Genomic DNA, 20,033 nt, shown 5'->3' with positions numbered 1-20,033 from the left:
AGCCTACCTGGGATGTTGACCTCCCTTGCGCCATATTAAAACAACGTTTACTCTTGCTTCCATTCGTCACACGACCACCTGCCTCACTCATGTAATCTAGGCTACTGCAAGAAATTACTGCATATTCCGCATGTATGTGCCCTTTGTCCCAGAAGCCCATTGTATACGACAGAGGAAACCCTGTGCAGTAGGGGCCGCCATCTTGGATAGGCAGTCTCTCCAGCCCAGGATAACCTGCAGATCCCTTTAGAAACCTCAAGACATTAAACATATAAAACGCGAAACACACGGTAAGGTGATACGCATCATCATATAATAACATTTTGTTATGTTGTTTTATCTATAGAAATGCCATAGTTATGATTGTTACGGAGAACATCTAGAGGTAAAGTCTTGATAGGTAGCGTACACCGATACCTAACGTTAGCTTTATAGCAAGTCAACTCTCCAGTTAACATTAGCTATCGTAGTTTATATGCTAAGCTAGCATTATCTGCTCTAGCGTTACAAGAAACTTGACGAGCTAATAGTACCGTCATCTAAACAGCAAAGATCAGCGATGGCAAAAAATGTTTTGTCGATGGTGCTGATACTTGTGTTGACTGTTAGTAGGGTATGTAAGATGTATTTATCGCTGCTAGTTAGCCAGCTAGTTAGCCAAATAGTGTACGCTTATAATAGAGGTTGGTCCGATATTTCATTGCCTGGTTACTAGATATTAAGTAAGGCTGTCTAACATTTGCTGATATAGTTCACCTACATAGCTGACTTAACAGAGGCTAGATCAGCTATAGGCAAGAGGCTCCTTATCTTTTGGGAACGTAGACAAAATAGAAAATCAGAGAGACTGATCAGTGGTAAAGCGCGTAGAACACAGCTAGCTAGCTAACGTACCAACTGCTGGCAGTCCTAGTTCAACAACATCAGTTAACGTTACCGATTTACCGAACCACCTGAGGTTTGATGGTTGGCTGTGGCATTCTTTATGGCTGGGGCTAGTCTTATTGTGTTGCATTGTGGTTTAACATGAGTGTTTCTAAGATGGTTTATGTTAGCAATTTAGCTTGTTTGCTGCTAACATAATTGCAAACTGTCTGGCAAGGTATCGTCAGATAAAAATCCTGTTGGAGGTGGCTGTGTATGTATATATCTTGTTTTCAATTCTTCTGAAGAATTTGCTGTTATCATAAGGTCACAAAAATTAGTGGTTTTATGTAACATCTAACGTTAGTTAACATTGACTGTCATGTAGGATTCAAGTAACAAACGTCAATGTTGTACCAAAATGACAACACTGACCAGTGATGCTGAACCGCTTTAGGCCACAGACTGAGGATGCTAATGATTAGCTATTTTTCTAGCGTTAGCAAGCTAACGTTACTATAGGCATCGATGCAGTCAGTCCGATACTAATGCTACTTTGTTTTAACACTATCCTACATCTGTAACTGATTCGTCATGAACATGTCAAAGCTATCAGGAATCTGCGGCAAGTGTCGTCTTCTCTCTGAATTAATGCTACCATAAGCATAGAAAGCTAGCTTCGCTTGTGTGCAACATAAACAAGCACACCGGCATGTTTACCCACTTTGGAAAACGAGCTTCTTTATGGGTCACGATATCATATTATATTGTGTACAGTAACGTTAAACCTATAGCTGTATTCGCTTGGTTAAGCTTACATTTCAAAGAAAATAACAAAGAGCGTTCAACGTGACCTGATAGGTTGCGAGGTAGCCTATGCGGCTAATTTCTACCTGACGTATCTTTGCATTGCTTTGTTTTGGTGGCCTTTGAAGAGTTTATGCTATGCATCTTTCCTATTGGTAAGTCATAAAGCACAAATATGGCTAACCAGACGCTATCTGTGTAGTAGATATTGTTTGTAAATACTGTATGCTACGCCTCAAGGGCCCAGTTTGCCAACACGCCCTGATAACATAATTACTTAATTGAAGGATTTCCAGTCAGTGCATCTGTTAACGAATTGATTGCATGTAAGCTACAACCAAGGTTTAAGCAAATGTGGAATCTGTCGGTTAATTATTTACAAACATGTTTAATTGTAGAGCAGGATCTTCAGAAAATACTTAATGTGGGTCAGTAACAACCATGACCATTTGCACAGATGTATAACAGTGATTAACTGTATAGTATGAATACAAAGGTACAGTATATAGTTAGGATCACTTCATCATGAAAGCTTTCTGTGCCACCTATTCTTTGTGAGGACCATTTTACTTAGCTGCAGTTTGTCTCGAGAGCATATAACTTTTAGTGTGAGGGAAAACACAGCTGAAAGGGGGACAATTTGTTTTGTTTCAGCTGATCGATGCAAAAAGAGCACAGAGTTGCCACTCCTCACTAAATTGTCTACTCTACACAGATGGGTGTTAATTATTCCCTAGCACCTGTTGCCGATTAAAATGAGGGAAATTTTGCCTGTAATCCCACGTGACTGTCAAACGAATGAAGGTGTCAGTCATATGAATCGGCGGTAGGCAGTCTAATGCTGACGCCGCAGTGCAGTCACATGCTCTCTGCTCTTCTCTCTCGCCTTAATGGGCCCTTGTGGCCTGCCAGTCACATCAGGAAGTTAGGGGAGGGGCTTTCCTTATCAGCTGAGAGCTTAGGAGTGAGGAGGTTGAGATTGAGTTGGAGTGGAGTTAGCTGTTGTTGTCTCACACAACCCTGTGAGAAGGGCCTCTTCCTTCTGCCAGCCGGATTGAAGGAGAAGGGGGGGGGGGGGGGGGGGGGGGGGGGAGTTGTGTCCAGAGGAGTTGTGTGTTTGCATCCTCCTGGCAGGAGGGAGAAGGAGGGGGTCATCTGCAGCCACACATGTGACTAGGTCATGTGAAGGGAGGAAGACGGACTGAGAGGAGGGGGAGGAAGAGGGCTCGCTAGACTCCTGTGCCGCATCCAGCCCAGCCCATTAGGAGGGTGTGTCGGCGATGGCGTCAGTCATAGGAGGCGCAGTGGGGAGCGGAAGTCATCCTGGTGATGGAGCCTCATTCATCTCACCCCTCTATGCTTCATGCACACTCTTATCCCAAAACAAATCAGCCACCAAAGACTTTCTGTTTCCTCCCATTAAGGGCGGACTAAATCTCATTACCTTGTTTCCTTAACTCGCTGCCTTGCCTTCTCTTGGCTCTCCTGGCTGCTGTGCTGAGTCTTAAGTTAAGAAAGGGAAGCAGTGGTGCTTTAGTATGTATGTTTTCCTCAGTTAAAGGAACTGCATGCTTACTTTTACACCCCCACAACCAGTCATTGTTAGGCAATTTTAATCTTCAGAACCGGTTTAACGGTCCCGCTGTATAGGTCTACTGACCACACCATTGTTCAGAGTGCTTATGGGGAAAAAGAGACATCCGCTGTTGTTGTTTTAGTTATGGTTAAATGGATTAAAATAATAGCAGTTTTAAAAAGTCTGTATTGAGCATATAACCTCTAAGGGATAGCAACCATAGAATACAGTTATTACAAAGCTTGTACAAAATTGGCTGTGCCATGATTATGAAGTAGAATACAACCCCCTCCTCATTCCCCCATAGACCATAACACTCAAATCTATGTCAATACAAGAGAATATTTTCTCCATTTTTAATCAGTGGCTTAAAACTGAAAATGAAACAATGGCCTCCTATCGCTATCAGATTGTCCTGTTCCAGTGCAATTCTCTGATCTAACAGATTCAGATGTCAGGATTTCAAACTCCTTGAGAAATCTAGCGCAGGCTGGTTGATGATGCTGAGCTGTCCCTTTCTTCTCCATCTCGCTTTGGTGCAGAAAGCCTACTAATAGCTTTTCTCCCTCTTTGAATACTGACACTTTTCCCCTTCCTCTGTTGCTATTTTAGAGCGCTTGCCTGCTCGCTCGCATGCTGGCTGAATGCTGGCAGTTGTTGTGTGCCAGCAATTTAGGCTGTGTGTCTCTGAGTGTCAGAATGGGAAGTGGAGATAAAAAAAGTGGGGAAATGGGGTTTCTTTCTTGTGATGAGCCACGTCACAGTTTGTTTGAGTCACTGTGCTGGCAGTAGTGGCTAGTGGATATTGATAGCTCAATTATAGCTCTTGACTAGTTTTCAGTGATTGAAGTTAATTAGTTGTTGGATGTGGTCGAGTGTGTTTGTGTGTGTGTGTGGGGCGGGGGCTGTTTAGTCTGAGTGTAAGGAATGTTTACAAGGAATAGCATAGAGCCAATGGGTCATTGTGAAATTAACACCAACCACGTCTTCAGAAGCCCTGATAAGAACAAGTCTTAGGTCATTTTGTAATAGTTTTTTTATTTGTGATAATGACCTGTTAATTACATGGCTGCTTACCAAAGAAATTGGGATTTAGGCATAGTCCACACGTGCCAAACCAATCTTTTTTTCATCTGTCTTCCCTGGAACCGTATCAAGAATATTTGCGTCCAAACGGATCCATCTCAACACGACTCAACACGTTACTTCATATCCCAGGCCTATAGGTGGCACTGTTTCTTTACAGAAATTGACCAAAGCTTGCGCGCTGTAGGCTATACAAACAGACAGAATAGGCTACGACGAAAATGGCTAGTACAAGGAAACCAGAATTGTTTGTGTGAACTGATAGTGAACTGTCAACTATAGTCAACTGTTAAACGAATAAACTTAATTTTTATGGTTTGTGAAGGGTGCAGTCCTGTCCTTTATTTGGCTAACGCAGGTACAAATAATCTACTTTACTTTCTTCGGTTGTAGGATAAAATAAAGGGGACAAATAAAGTGCTTTGAATTGAATTGAATTGAAAAGGATAGTCCGCGATTCACATTAGTTTTGGATATCACCGCAACTGCATAGGCTACTAAACGCTAGGCCTACCCAAGTTCTAGGCTATTCCGTCGCCACATTTATAATATTGCTATAATACCTTCGTTAGTAACAGTCGATACTTTTGCCTGCATCAAATCGTGCATTCGCATTTAGTGCTTCGGCTTAACATGAGTTCTAAGCGTCTTTGTATGCTCATATCTGACTTCACTAGACTATGAATGCATTTATTTATGATGTAAGACATGTAAAATAAATGAATGACACCAGCACTACGCACAAATTAATTTAAACTTACACCGCACTTCCCTAATAACTTCTGACTAGTTCTCTCACGTCACTGACGGTAGCTAGAATGCATCAAGAAAACACTGTTCGGTCCACCAAGTCATGATAAGCTATTGGCGCTGCGCCAACACCAGTTGTGATATTTATCCTACTTAGTGTAATCATAGGTAATGTCATGTATGAAAACTAGTATTGTTAGGCAGTACTATAAGTGTCAAATCCAGGGCAGCTGAGGTGTGGCGTTGACATCATCAATACGCAAGTATGCGGTTTTGCCGTCCAAACGAACTCGCAAGGGCTACGGTTTCAGATTTTTCCACCCTGGGACCAGGTTTCAAAAAAGTGCGGTTTCGGGCAGTGTGTTTGCAGGATTCGTTTGGACGATCAGCCAAGACGATCCAAAACCTGTGGGTTTAACCCAAAAAGCGTCTCGGTGTGGACGGGGCTTTAAAGATTTAAAGTAAGCCTACTACATTTGCGTGCTAAGTAAGTATGTTGTAGCACTTTACCATAACTATGAATAAAAAAGTATTGGTTGCCTGAGGCAATGATTTGATGTACAGCTCAGCCATCCGCTATTAAGAAGAGTCACACCATGATGATTGCCCTGAATGATGAATTAGCGTGGAAGAGCAGGTTTTGTGTAATAGGGCTGTGCATTTCTTGAAAACCTCATTGTACGATACATATTACGATACAGATGCCACAATACGATTCATATGGTAATAGGCCTACATGTTGATTCTGATATCCAAAACAAAATTCACTTTCAACAGCAAAGACAGAGCCTTAAGGATTGCACAACTTAAAAACTCTTCAATTGAGGCCCACAGAGAACTTAAAAGTAAAAAGTATTATCTGTATCGATACTTATCCATACAGGACCACATGACGATATATCCTAGATATAACCCAAATAGTTTTGAGCACAGCCCTACTGTGTAATCACAAGCCTATTGCTTAGAATTTCCCTGGGAGATCTCACCACCTCCCCAGATTTGTATCAGTTTTGGCATTTTCTACACAGTTATTCTACAGCCCTTATTCAACATTGGGAAGTCTTTGTGTCTGTGTGTACAGCTCCTTTAGCGCATGCTGCTTCAGGACGTGTCCTGAGGCCTGAATATGCATCAGCGGCGTCTTTTGAGAGCGAAACAAATTGCCTCCATGACGGTGCCCCTTTGGGCTCAATCGAAGCAGAGTGAGCACTTTGTTACAAAGCTGCTGTGTTGCCAACTATTTTATTAGGCCAGTTCACAAAGTGTCTGTCACAAAGATCTCTGTACAGTATAGGCCTTTATCGTTGTCACTCTGCTCGGAGATGTGACCATATGTTTGCATTTGAGGCAGATTACGGGATCCCTTTGAGAGGGCATTAGGAGTTAAGAGACCACTTACAATTCTGAAAGTGGAATTTGTTTGTGTGCACGAAACCCCCCCCCCATAAACAAATAGCGCATCAAAAAACGTCCGTGTCAACTTCTACTGTCTCGCCCTGATCCCTGTGAGTCTTTGCCTTTGTTCTGCTAAGAGCAGGCTTAAAGGGCGTCACGGGTGGAAAAATACCCAGCTGTGACTTTGCAAATGGCTCTCTTTGTTTGTCCAGAGGGGTCTGGGGTCAGTCTTCCTATCATGAGCGACCGGCCGGCAGTGCTGTGTTTTCCTCATCAAACTCCAGATTAGATTTGTCGTTCTTAAGAAAAGAGCCAGTCTGGGGAAGGACTAAAGAACAAAACAGAATTTCCTGTTGACGGGAACTCTTCCATCTTCTGTCCTTCCTCGGACTTCTCTGCTCTGTTCATCCTTGTCTTTCATCCCTCCCCATCCCTCTTTTTTTCTCTCCTTCAATCCTTCTCCGCTCCTCTCCTCCTCCTCCTCCTCGAAGGCCTCATCAACCCTCCTTGACTCTCTCTCCTGCCTGTAGTTTTCCACCCACACATATGTGCATGTAAATCCCTGTCAGTCAGAAGCACACTCATGCATACCGCTCCTCCAGAAGTTAAGTCCGCATGGCACTCTTGACATGGTTGTGACTGGGAAAAGTCAAGATGTAGGCCCAGGATTTGGGTGCTCCATTGACAGAAAATGGGTGCTGGGGAGACTGTGGTCATAATTGGGGAGCTTCAGATGATGGTGGTGGCGTGGTGGATAAGGAGCTGGCCTAGCATGCAGTAGCCAGAAAAAGTTGTGGGTTTGATCCCTGGCTGCCACGCCTGCACCCTTGAGCAAGGCACTTTAGCCTGAGTTGCTCCGCTGGGATTGGCCCATGTACTAATTGATGTGTTTAAGTGGCTTTGGACAAAAGCATCAGCCAAGTGAATAAGTAAGGAAGATTCAGGTGGAACAGTGAAGCTATGGAGGGACCTTGGCAGCATCCAGTCGTCTGTTATTGGGTTTCAGTTTTGTGTGTTTTCTTTTTACAGAGGCGTAGGTTAGGGAGAACGGGAACTCCCTTCTGGCCTCAGACAGTGGATTTTAGAGAGGAGGAAGTGGCTGTTTTGCAGGGTTTCACAGGAACTTGGTTAGGGTTAAGGCCACTGACAATGACCTTACCAACCCTAACTGTTGACCAATCAGCATCAGTCCCTTCTCAACCAGTGGAGATGGTCACATGTAGTGCTGGGCAGTATGACCAAAAATGTATATCACGGTATTTTTAAAAATTCTTACGGTTTCACGGTATATGACGGTATGTTTTTCCATCCATAATCAGATGTTCACAGCATTTTCTACAGGTTGAGAGAGGAATTGCTGCAGTACATTGACTAAGGATGGTCTATTTTACTGTCATGATGTAGAATAACTCTACACTAGTGGTAATAAGTATAAGTATATATACTCTTTTGATCCCGTGAGGGAAATTTGGTCTCTGCATTTATCCAAATCGGTAAGATCATTAAACTTCACTGTGTGGGTTGCTAACTAACGACATCACCTACTAGCCAGCTAGTTACAGCTGTTGAACAATCTCAATAGAATTTTCGTGACAGTAAATCCCTTTCAATGCAGTATCCCTTAACGTTTTTCCTTAACTAAAGAAACAATTTAAGGTATTCTGTGCAACACCCTTAAATAAACCCCTTACCTAAGGAGAAATTAAGCCTTAAGGGTCCTACCTCAGGGGAAAAACTTATGGTGTTTTGTGTTTACCCTCACTATGCCTCGCAGTGGCACCATGCGTGCATGTGAAAAAAGTCGGCGCAGCGTTCCAAACGTTGTGTAATTAAATACACCGCTATGGCGGTATAATCATATCATAACGAAAATATACACCGGTATACGGTGTGAACCGGTATACCGCCCAGCACTAATCACATGACTCATTCTGTTTCTCTCTCTCTGTCTCTCTCACAACTTCTCTTAATGTTATATATTTGTTTTCTCTTTCAGAGAGCCACAATGGCCACCGCACCGTACAACTATTCCTACATTTTCAAATACATCATCATTGGTAAGTAGCTTTGGTAGCACTGTGCGCTCCGTCTACCAGTATTTTCTCTGCGTGTGCATGCGTGTACATGTGAGAACACTCCTGGTAGAAAAGCAGAATCAATGGACCTGTACATACTGTTATTTACACAAATCATGAAGGCACTAGACCCCCCCACCCTCTCTCTCACACACACACACACACACACATACAAAACCTGTATCTTATTAGTATGACAGTGCTGCTTTGCTCCTGTCTATTCAAGTTCAATGTTGCCTGAGTTCAGTGTGTCCTCTTTACTGTTGTGGTGCAGCTTGTGCCAAGCTCATCTGCCTGTGTTTTCATTCATGTGGCCTTGTGTAACATCTACACATTGGATGTTAATGTTTATTCCTTCTCTCTCTCTCTCTCTCTCTCTCTCTCTCTCTCTGCCTCTCCCTCTCCATAGGGGACATGGGGGTAGGAAAGTCATGTTTGCTTCATCAGTTCACAGAAAAGAAATGTAAGTACTTGTATCAAATCCCAGCTCACCATCTGTGTGTTAAATATGAGGATGTAGCATCAATCACTATGCCTCAGTCGTGGTAGAAAGTGATCTAGAGCTGTGCTATGTGTGTTTCTGGTATTAAGTACATTTTCATTGGGAAAACACAACCTCACAGACCTCACACACATCATTTATTCATAACTCAAGGCTAGAAGCCTCCTATTTTGCGCTTTGGGTTTCTTATACAGACAGATGGTGTCTTTGAAACAGACGGGCTGATTCTGCATGTCAAGATTGCTCCCCTGTAATAAACCAAGTGCCGTATTTAAATAACTCTCTTGTTTAGAAAAGCGCATCACAGCGTTGCATGAGTCACACGAGCGAGTTCACAGGCACAGACAGAAGGGCCTCTGCCACAGTGGCAGCTAAAAGAGGGGGGGGGGGTCAATTAACACCAAGGCAACAGCTCTCTTTGCCCCTCGAGTGGAAGTTCTCCATTTCTTTCAAATCTCTCTCTCTTTTCATTCATTGCTGTTGACTTGCGCACGCTCCTGCCGACACCTGCAAACAAATGGGTGCTTTGTGCCAGAGGGGGGAATAGATTCTGAAAACAGGTTCTCTCTCTCCTCTTTCCTCTCTCTCTCTCTCCCTCTCTCTAGTCTCTACTCTCTCTCCGGCGTTCTCTTTGCTCTCCTCTTCACAGCACTCGGCAGACAGAGAGAAATAAGTGGCTGAAGGCGGAAGGAGTCGGGGGGGGGGAGTGGGTTAGTGGTTGCTAACAGCTGGGATGTAAAGACAAGTATTGCATACCAACAAACCTGGGCCCTATATTGTGAAGCTAGTCCAGCCTAACTAGGATATGTTGTTGTTAGCTGGCTTGACACTCCCTAACAACCACAGTTATGCATGACCAATGACTGCGATGGTTATCAACTCATATCAGGGGATGTTTTGCAAATGGCGAACATCAGCTTCTAAACAGTGTGTGTGTGCGTGCGTGCGTGCGTGCGTGCGTGCGTGTGTTACTCGTGCGGCTGTGTTACTCATATGGCTGTGTGTGCCCTCAGCAGAGAGACTCTGCACAGGGCATAAGTGTGTGTTTGTGTGTAGTTCTCCCTCTTTGGCAGAAAATCTTCTCACACAGAGTGTGTGTGATCACAGCTTTTGCGGTGTGTGTGATCTCAGCTTTTGCAATCATCTTTTGGCAGAAAGCCCTGCTGTGCTGCCAGTTAGGTGTGTGTGTGTGTTTGTATACGTCATACATTGGCATTGCCATCTCTTGTTGGCAGGTAGTCCTGCTGTATTGGAGTGTGGCTGTATGCGTGTGTGTTCTTGTGTTTTGGAAGTGATGGTGGTCTGTATGTGTGTGTGAGAGGGAGAGTGTCCTTGCATTGTGGTGTGTGTGTGTGTGTGTGTGTGTGTGTGTGTGTGTGTGTGTGTGTGTGTGTGTGTGTGTGTGTGTGTGTGTGTGTGTGTGTGTGTGTGTGTGTGTGTGTGTGTGTGTGTGTGTGTGTGTGTGTGTGTGTGTGTGTGTGTGTGTGTGTCGTGGGAGTGCAGTGCACTGTAGGTGGTGCAGGAGAGTAATTATACTGATCAGTCTGGCAGCCGTGGCAGCAGCTATGGCGGCAGCAGTAACCAGCAGGTTAATTACAGCTGCCTGGACTCCGCTAATGGTTCACCAAGGAGTGGAGGATGCCCAGAGGACATGATGTCTCTTTATAATGCCTCTCTCTTATTTCCACTCTCTCTCTGTCTCTCTCTCTCTCTTGCTCTCTCTCTCTGTCTCTCTCTTCTCTCTCTGCCACCATGAGACCTTATTTGGCTCTCCTTTATTGAAATGTATCCTCCCCTGCCAAAGGGATGTTGTGGGACATCTACAGGAGATGTGCTCTTTCCAGTGTTTGTGGGAAGCAGACACACCTTTACTGCTGTCTTTACACACCTACAGAATTACACAAGTAAACCGATGGTTCATTTTGCTAACCTTTAGAGTCGACAGATGCTTGCATTCCAAGCTTAATGTAAGAGGCTCTGAACATCGAGATCTCATCCGTGGGAGTGGAGGTGAGAGTGGACTAGCATTGCGTTACGCGCTTCTGTTTACTCATTTAAGCCAGGAAACCAAAAGGACACGTCACATTGAACATCAAACACACCAACTCTGACTCACGGGGAACGGTGGGTCGATGTCTCTTAAGTGCACCGGCGGCTTTTTCCTGTATTGACCCGATCGGCTGTTGGGGGGGCACTAGTGAACCACTGGCCACTTAATTAAAAGCCTAAAGGTTCCCTCCCATTGAGGCTGCAGCTCTATAGAGACAGCTGGAGATCACACACAGACAGACAGCCATTGAATAGGCAAATCCGAAACCACATTCTCTCCCAAGTGCACAGGTGGCGTGCCCAGGCATATGGCTGGCGGGCCACACCCTCGGTGTTTCCGATCTCTGCCTCTGTGCCAGCTGAGTTTGCTTTTTATATTAATCTCATTATTTCGCGGCCAATATCCCTCAGAGGCAAATACTCATATCTGTGTTTCTCATGACTTCAATATCACATGAGTGGAGGTTGTAGGGGGATCCAGTGGATGATGCTGCAGGCCGTACATGTCAACACACCAGCCAGATCAGCTCACTACCTCATCATCATTTAACACAAACTGAGTCTTTTGCCAGATTGGGCTTTGCCAGCAGTTTCACTCACGTGGTGCCATTTTATATAAGGTTTGTTATCAGCGTGTGTCAGGATGTAATGTGTGTGTGTGTGTGTGTGTGTGTTGTCCAGTCATGGCGGACTGCCCCCACACAATCGGCGTGGAGTTTGGCACGAGGATAATCGAGGTGAGCGGGCAGAAGATCAAGCTGCAGATCTGGGACACGGCGGGTCAGGAGCGCTTCAGGGCCGTCACACGCAGCTACTACAGGGGAGCCGCCGGGGCGCTTATGGTGTACGACATTACCAGGTACACACACACACACACACACACACACACACACACACACACACACACCAGTGTTTCCCATACATTGACTAATCTGTGGCGGGGCGCCACGAAATAAAAATCGGCCACCACAGATTAATATTCGATGTTTAATTTAATTTAATTTAAATTAAATATAAGATCAAATCCTTGCATTGCCATTGAGCTGCGCTTTTTACGCACGCAACCTTTCCTTACCCCGCCCCGCTCTCTCTCGTAGCCCGCTGCTCCTCCTCTGCATGTGCATTTAAAAAAATTCATGATTGTTGAAGGATTGTTGTTGCCACATAGAAGCATTGCATAGAAGACCTCTGGCTAAATTGCTATTAAATCCGCTTAGCATCTTGACCATGCTGCGCAAATTTGTTCAAAACTGCTGCATTGAAGTGAACTCTGCTAAGGTCTTATCACAACATAGTAGGCTACATTGAAGAGACTCACTAAACTAATAGTCTGTAATACTGTTTGGATGTCGAATTTAGCATGCTTAGCCTACTTACAGCTGCTTGTCAAAGTCAGCTACCGCCACCGTTGTCCAAGTCAGCTACCGCTACAAATTCAATCCAATTCTGTGGGAAACACTGCACACACACACACACGCATATAGAGCTCAACAGTCCCATCCCCCTTCCAGGAAGGCTTACGGTCCGGAAGTAACTTTTCCATTCATCTCTCCCATTGACGCCAGGAAAAATCTGTATGTAAAGAGTTCTACACCTTGCTTAAGCTGAGCAGCTATGACGTGACTCGTAATCACACCACAGTTCATGCCAAGCAACAGAAAAACGAAAAAGGCAAAGGTACAACACTGTGTACATACTTTAATGTCCGAGCGAGGGAACTTCTCCCATCAGCCATTGCGAATACTTTTTGCTATGTTTTTCAGCCTTAACGATAGTTTAACATGCTTACCTTTGGATGTAAGACAACAACATTACTAACTTCCTACCATTTCCATTGAGTAAATTCAACTATCAAGATGAGAAAAACAGTCTTCATCGGATGGCCACACATCGCTTTTGACAGCCTCAGTATCCATCTTGATTCCAGCGAGTAAATGAATGTGCGGTGACTGGAATTAAGGCATAAACATTTCCATGGTAACCCATCAAAGGCTCCGCTTTTACATGGTAGGATTTTGGGTAGTGTAGTGTTTTAACGTGAAGTCGCGAACAAAACACATTTCTCTCAAAACAAGATAGATGCCCCATGAACTTTCGGCGTCTATATAAGCATATACAATCACTTAGTCATGTCATAGCTGGTTTTAAGTCTACCATGGACTGTTACGATTTTAAGTCAGTGGAGAAATTGATTCTTAATTCCGGAATGTAAGGGGGGACGGGACTGTTGAGCTCTACACACACACACACACCCACACACACACCCACGCACACGCACACACACACATGCACACACACACGCACGCACACACACACACACACGCACACACACACGCGCAAGAAGTTGAATAGAAAAAGGACCTGCATGTATTTCCTCACACACAACCCTAGTTAACAGCTCTGTCTGTTGTGTTCAGTACTGTCTCGGTTCAGATGTGTCAAAGGTACAGAATGCCCCAGAGCAATAAATGTTAACCATCACTGGCTGATTAGTAAGTAAGACATCTCTCCATTCTTTGCTTGAGAGGGTGAGCAGTCACAGCAGAGTCAGGTGACCGCTAGCCCTAAACAAGCAACCCCCCCCCCCTTCCCCCATCCATCCCATGATCCCTCAGAGAGCCTCTCCCAACCCATTGCTAAATCCGCACGGCCACTCTGGTGTGGGGGAGAACCTGGTGTCCACTGATCTCTGGTCAGACTGACTTCTGTTTAGAGAGAGCCCTGTGGTATTTTACCCACTGCTGTGAAACCCTTTTTTTGTGTCGAGCTGAACCGAAAGATTTGTGGACGTGTGTGCATGTGTGTGTGCGTGTGTTAGCCGGTTGAATGAATCACAAAACTCAAGGTTTGGACCGTATTACGTTTTATCAATAATGATAAGTGTCCTAAATCACCAATGAAAATAATGAACATACAAACCATAGTGCTGTAAGAGTGCAATGATTGTGTATTATCAATCAGCAGTTCACCTCCATTGTTGATATATAAATGTCCATTTGGCTAAACCTTGTGCTGGCACAAAATAGAACATTGTTCTATTAACAGTATATCATCACACATCAATCAATTTCGGTTTCTAAACATTCTTTGAAGCATATTAAAGCATTTTTTTAAAAACCGAAAACAATCGGTTTTACCTAGCTCGAGTTGCTTAGTTTCAACAGCTAAGCAACCAGGCAGCTACAGCGCTACACTCTGGGGTCCTGGGTGCTTTAGCTGTTAAACTAGCAACTCGAGCTAGGTAAAACCGATTGTACCGTCAGTATTTTGTGACCTCGAGAAACGGAGATGTATGTGTTCCTTTGATTCGTGATTTCTCTCTCTCTCTCTCTCTCTCTCTCTCTCTCTCTCTCTCTCTCTCTCTCTCTCTCTCTCTCTCTCTCTCTCTCTCTCTCTCTCTCTCTCTCTCTCTCTCTCTCTCTCTCTCTCTCTCTCTCTCTCTCTCTCTCTCTCTCTCTCTCTCTCTCTCTCTCTCTCTCTCCCCCCTTCAGGAGAAGCACATATAACCACCTCAGCAGCTGGCTCACTGACGCCAGGAACCTCACCAATCCCAATACTGTGAGCACTCTCCTTATTTCTCACCACGCACCCCTGTAGTCCCAACACACACTCGAACACTCGTCCTCTGATGCCATCGAATAGGATTAAAAGCCAGCCTTTGGGCATCTGGTTACTTAAAAATTTCCTTGTGCACTTCCACAAAACGTATTTCTTCATAATGGGCCTTAGGTTACATTCTCTGCTGTGGAGGACTGGTGGGTGTAGTTTGGGATGTAGTTGAGCTCTCTGTCTCCCCCTACAGGTGATCATCCTCATAGGAAACAAAGCAGACCTAGAGGCACAGAGGGATGTCACGTACGAAGAGGCAAAGCAGTTTGCTGAGGAGAACGGTATGGACAAGGGATAACAGAGAAGTGTGTCTCAAATGTTGTGTCCATGAATTACTTACTAGTGACCCTATTAGTGGGCAAACGAATACCATTTTACTATATCCACACTATTTTGAAACTTTCACTGCGTACTACACATACACATGTACAACAAAGGCTAGCTACTTCATACCACTGGAAGTCACTGGTTGCTTGCAAACCAAGGGTTTTAGTGCATTTAAAAGCCTAGTGTGCAGAATACATCTTTAGAATCCATGGGCCGAAGTCTTAACATCTCATAGCCGTTAGAGATTTGATATTTGTTCCATGTCAAAAAGAAGACGAGTTGTAGAAATCAAATCTAACAGGGATGCCCTGCATTGCTCTGTAGGGAATCTTTGAACTCTGCAGGTTATAGCTGCCCATTGATTTCCCCCCCCATTGTTCTGCAGGTCTGCTGTTTTTGGAGGCGAGTGCAAAAACGTGAGTTATTTTGTCAGTTCTTTATATTTGCCACAGTGTGTTTTGCCAACACAGACAGTGATATGCCCTGAAGTTAAATGCAGTCTTTGCCAATAGAGATTAACCTTGCCATGATCTCAACAACCTCTCCCCCTCCTTCTTCTTCCGTGTGTGTGTGTGTGTGTGTGTGTGTGTGTGTGTGTGTGTGTGTGTGTGTGTGTGTGTGTGTGTGTGTGTGTGTGTGTGTGTGTGTGTGTGTGTGTGTGTGTGTGTGTGTGTGTGTGTGTGTGTGTGTGTGTGTGTTGCACTGCGGTTCTGCAGGGGCGAGAATGTGGAGGACGCCTTCCTTGAAGCAGCCAAGAAGATCTACCAGAACATTCAGGACGGCAGTCTGGACCTAAACGCGGCCGAGTCGGGTGTCCAGCACAAGCCCTCGGCGCCACAGGGCGGCCGGCTAACCAGTGAGCCACAGCCTCAGAGGGAAGGCTGCGGCTGCTAATGACCAATCACCCAGTCCACCTTCCCCTGCCCCGCCAACATACACCACCCAACAAACCAACCAACCACCAAACCACCAACTTATCCTTTACACACACACACACACACACACACACGTAAACACGGTCACAAACACAAGCTCACAGAAAGGCAGTCCTCTTCAAAAAAACACACACACACACACTCACACACACACACACACACACACACACACACACACACACACACACACACACACACACACACACACACACACACACACACACACACACACACTCAAGATGCAAACACTCACGTCCATGTTGTCCTCCCCGCGTCCTCTTGCTCGGAGCTTGTGGGTTGCTTGGGTAACAGAGGGAGACGGGAACTAGGGATGACTTGATGAGGGCTGGGTGGGCAATCTTTCTTCCTCCACCCTCCCCCCCCCTCTCTCTCTCTCCTTTCTTTCTCTCTCTCTCTCTCCTTTCTTTCTCTCTCCCTCCCCTTCTCTCTCCTTCTCTCTGTCTTACATCACCCTTCCTCTTCTCCTCCGCCCCTCACTACCTGTATATTCCTCCTCTCTTCTCTCCTCCACCCATTCCTCTCTCCATTCTTCCTCTCTATTAGCACTCAGCCTGGCATCACCGTCTACACGGGAGCCTCGCCAGAAAAAACAGTACTACTCTGCAAAGAGAGCGAAAACAAAAAACACCACTGAAGTTACTGACAGGTAGATGAAGAGTCATATGGAAAACATCAAAGCTTTGTTTGTTCGTTTTTTTAACGTGTCATTTTATAGCTCAATATATAGATATAAATATATATAATACCAGCCACACTCGTGTAAACACACCATAAGATCGGAAATATAGAATCCAAACTGACCCTTGTAGGAAAAAGTAGGCACATCTAGACAACCACCTCCTGCATGGTTTGCTCCCTGTCTTTTTAACTGAATCGAAATGAAGTATGTAAGACTTTGTTCAACTATTACTTTTGTTTTGTTTATTTTGTCCCCCACACATTTTGGGTTGTGAAAGTAATGATGGCGTATGTAAGTTGCGCCTAATTAAATTAATAGCAACGTGCGCACACACATGATGTGTGCTTATGTGTGTCTGTGTGTGTGTGTGTGTGTGTGTCCTGTCCTGTCTAAGGCTTGACTAAGTCTTTGTATGATTGGGTCTTTGGTAGGGGCAGGGGTCAGATATTACCTGCCCTGGCCACATCTCACTTGACAACAACCCCACAACATCTTGAGTCCACACTATTGAAGGGCTCCGTGTGTATGCCTGTGTGTGAGAGAAATATGAAGTATGTGTGTGTGTGTTTTGTGTGAGGGTCTGGGGACAGAGCGTTTTGTCCTCGTAAATCAGATTATGACACTTTAAGTAAGGAGGAGAGAGAGAGTGAGAGAGAGGCGTTTATTATATTTAAAAAAATCTTTCTAAGCACCATTGTTTTCCTCCTTTGCACCAGCCCCTATCCCTCTCTTTTCCCCTCCACCTGTATCTCACCTCCAATACCCCACCCCCACCCCACCATATCAGTAGAACATGTCTGTCTTTACCAGCATTTTTATTTCATTTTCTTTCTTGGTTTGTTTGTTTGTTTGTTGCCTTATTGTTATGATTAATGTTAATATTATTATTACTATTACTGTTTAATCTTTACTTTATGCTGCGCTTGCTCTAAATACCGCTGTGGGACTCATTGTGTGTCCAATAAAACCGCTGTTTTACAACACTGCTACATGTCTCTTTAGAGACCTCAGAACGTCTGTGTGTATGTGTGTATGCATGTGTGTATGTGTGTGTGTGTGTGTGTGTGTGGGCGGGGGAGGGTTTCAAACCTGGAATATCGGCAGTGTTACTCGCACACATACATAAGCACGCATGCAACAACATACAGTAGACACACACATTTCTCTCTGGCTGTAAATCTACTAGTTGCTGTCGTATAGGCTTGTATATTAACACCACAAATTCATAAACGCCTCCACTACCAAAAGCAGCGCCAGGGCAATGCCAGTGTGGACACTGGTGTCCCGTCCTCAACCTCTCTGGAACATATATATACTAAGAGAAAGGCCTCCCACATCCCTACCCAGCTGTACATAATGGCTAATAGTTATTTGTTGGTTGCAATGCTAAATCGGGATGCATGTCGGAGCTGACCCGACTGGACTTCCCATAAACTTGTACAGGTGACGTGTCTTGTAGGATGCTTGTAACTTCTTTGCTTGGGGGTTGGGATTTAAAAGGAAAAAAAAAAATTCAAAATCAAATTCTGTAACATAGTTTCTATGAATAAACGTGTGGCCACGCTGGATGGAAAGGACTCCCTGTGTGTATTGCTCTGCTTGCGGGGTAATGTAAATGCCGCCACTGGGGGGGGTTTGATCTCAGGGGTCTATGAAACTCATCCTCCATTGGAAGCCAGTTTTTCCAGATGTTCTCTCCAGGTTGGGGAGAAAGTCATCCCTGACCGACTGTATCTAGCGTGTCAGGTCTCTAAGGGGATGTGGTGTACAGGGATATGTGATATAGGCCTACAGCATTTCATAAACCCCCAGTTAACGGATCACCATCACATTTATGCCTTGAAACTTTGAGGGTGGTGATTCACATCTGTATGCAACATTTTCAACATCTGGTTTTACATTTCAATTGTTTGTTCTAGAAATTGAACAACACAATGACATTGGCACTATGTCTGACCAGGAGAAAGTTTGGAAAAACTGGCAATATTAAGGGTGATCAACTTAAGCCAAATGGGTCATGCAGGCATTTGATCTGACAGAAGTGTTACTCCCCAAACAAGACTATATTGTAAACCTTTCAGCAATAGTGTCTGCTATAGCTGTATATTCGATTTTTGAGTCAGACAACATGGAATTGTGAACTTCAGGAAAGCTGTGGTCTCATCCAAATCCATAATCCACACTTTTAAAATATCTATCTATATATTTTTGGTTGTATTGTCAGGCAATCAAATACACCCAAGCATCCAGAAAAAAACTTCAGATGCTCTGCATACCCTTTTGACCCTGGCCTGGTGGTGGTGGGGATGTAACAATAAAACAAATGGTGTGTATGTGTTAAAGGGGGGATTACCAATTATGTTGTCAAGGAGGCAGTTCCAACCCCTTAATTGGCCGACGAGCAGTTGAAAAGAAAATGTGTAGCTATTCCCAGTCATTCTATGCCTCTCGCTTTTTTTGTTCACCATGTTGTCTGAGCCTCCGCCCTGGGTAAGGCGCAGGTGTTGGGTTAAATGTGGGGTGCTGGATGGGGTTTTGGTTGGCTAGGTAAACCATGGGGGGGGTGAAGGTTGGACAGTGTCAAGTGGTTCCTGCTTGTGCTCTGGTCTTACTGTACCTCCTCTTAGTCTGTACAACCACTTCCGGCTGTCTTGTCTCTCACATGTGTTCTGAGGAGTCAGAACCACCAACCAACACAAAAAGTACATAATGTATAAATTTTGAAGGAGTTGTGCTAACATTTAAATTTGTGTGTATATGATTTTAAAACAAATGTTGACCTTTTGGTTTTAATAATGATGAAATTAAAATGCTCTAGCCAGAAAATTTTACTTGACTTATTTTTTATGAAGCTTACGGTATTTGCAGATGATCTTACAATTGCAGTTGTACCAGTGGTTGAATGAATACAGCGACAACAGCTGTCACCTGTCTCAGGTTGTGTTTAAGCCTTGTTCAAGGTGAAGTGGAGTCTCATGTTACTGTCATTTCTCCAAGGGGTGATGTCATCTGAATCTCAATCCTCAAAGTCTGTTTAGGGGTAATAGGGACTAACTCTCTCACACACACACACAGGGCCTTCAAGCCTCGTCTTTAGGTCTTCTCATGACATGTTCTCTGTAGTCATCTTCTGAAAACACACTGTGCAGAATTTTTATCTGCATAACCTGGAACCTGAAAGGGTTCTCGGTTCACCTATTCTTTGTCAAATGTGCTATTTACATTTGAGTCACATGTTTCATTTGTATCTAGCATCAGTTGAAAGGAAGATGTGAACACATTAGATTCTGACTAAATATAACTTTTAGTTTAGCCTATGCTGAGTTTTTTGAGGCTGTGGCTGGTAGTGTCATTACCT

General features: G+C 44.3%; 1 protein-coding gene across 1 annotated transcript; it reads left to right on the top strand.

Moving 5' to 3' along the window:
- The first annotated feature begins 188 nt into the window (after positions 1-188).
- On the top strand, positions 189-17,658 carry rab14l (RAB14, member RAS oncogene family, like). The gene is made up of 8 exons (XM_076284237.1): positions 189-290; positions 8,475-8,535; positions 8,963-9,016; positions 11,786-11,963; positions 14,596-14,662; positions 14,907-14,994; positions 15,426-15,456; positions 15,757-17,658. Exons 2-8 carry the CDS (start codon positions 8,484-8,486, stop codon positions 15,932-15,934), a joined length of 648 nt encoding a protein of 215 aa, XP_076140352.1. The 5' UTR covers positions 189-290; positions 8,475-8,483; the 3' UTR covers positions 15,935-17,658.
- Positions 17,659-20,033: the final 2,375 nt, after the last annotated feature.

This window comes from Alosa pseudoharengus, unplaced genomic scaffold, assembly GCF_046254945.1.
Source record: "Alosa pseudoharengus isolate Yale_2024_CS ecotype anadromous, Long Island Sound unplaced genomic scaffold, YU_APseudo_1.1 YU_APseudo_1.1_scf_14, whole genome shotgun sequence".
Classification (NCBI taxonomy): domain Eukaryota; kingdom Metazoa; phylum Chordata; class Actinopteri; order Clupeiformes; family Clupeidae; genus Alosa; species Alosa pseudoharengus.
This window is presented reverse-complemented; position numbering and strand designations above follow the sequence as displayed.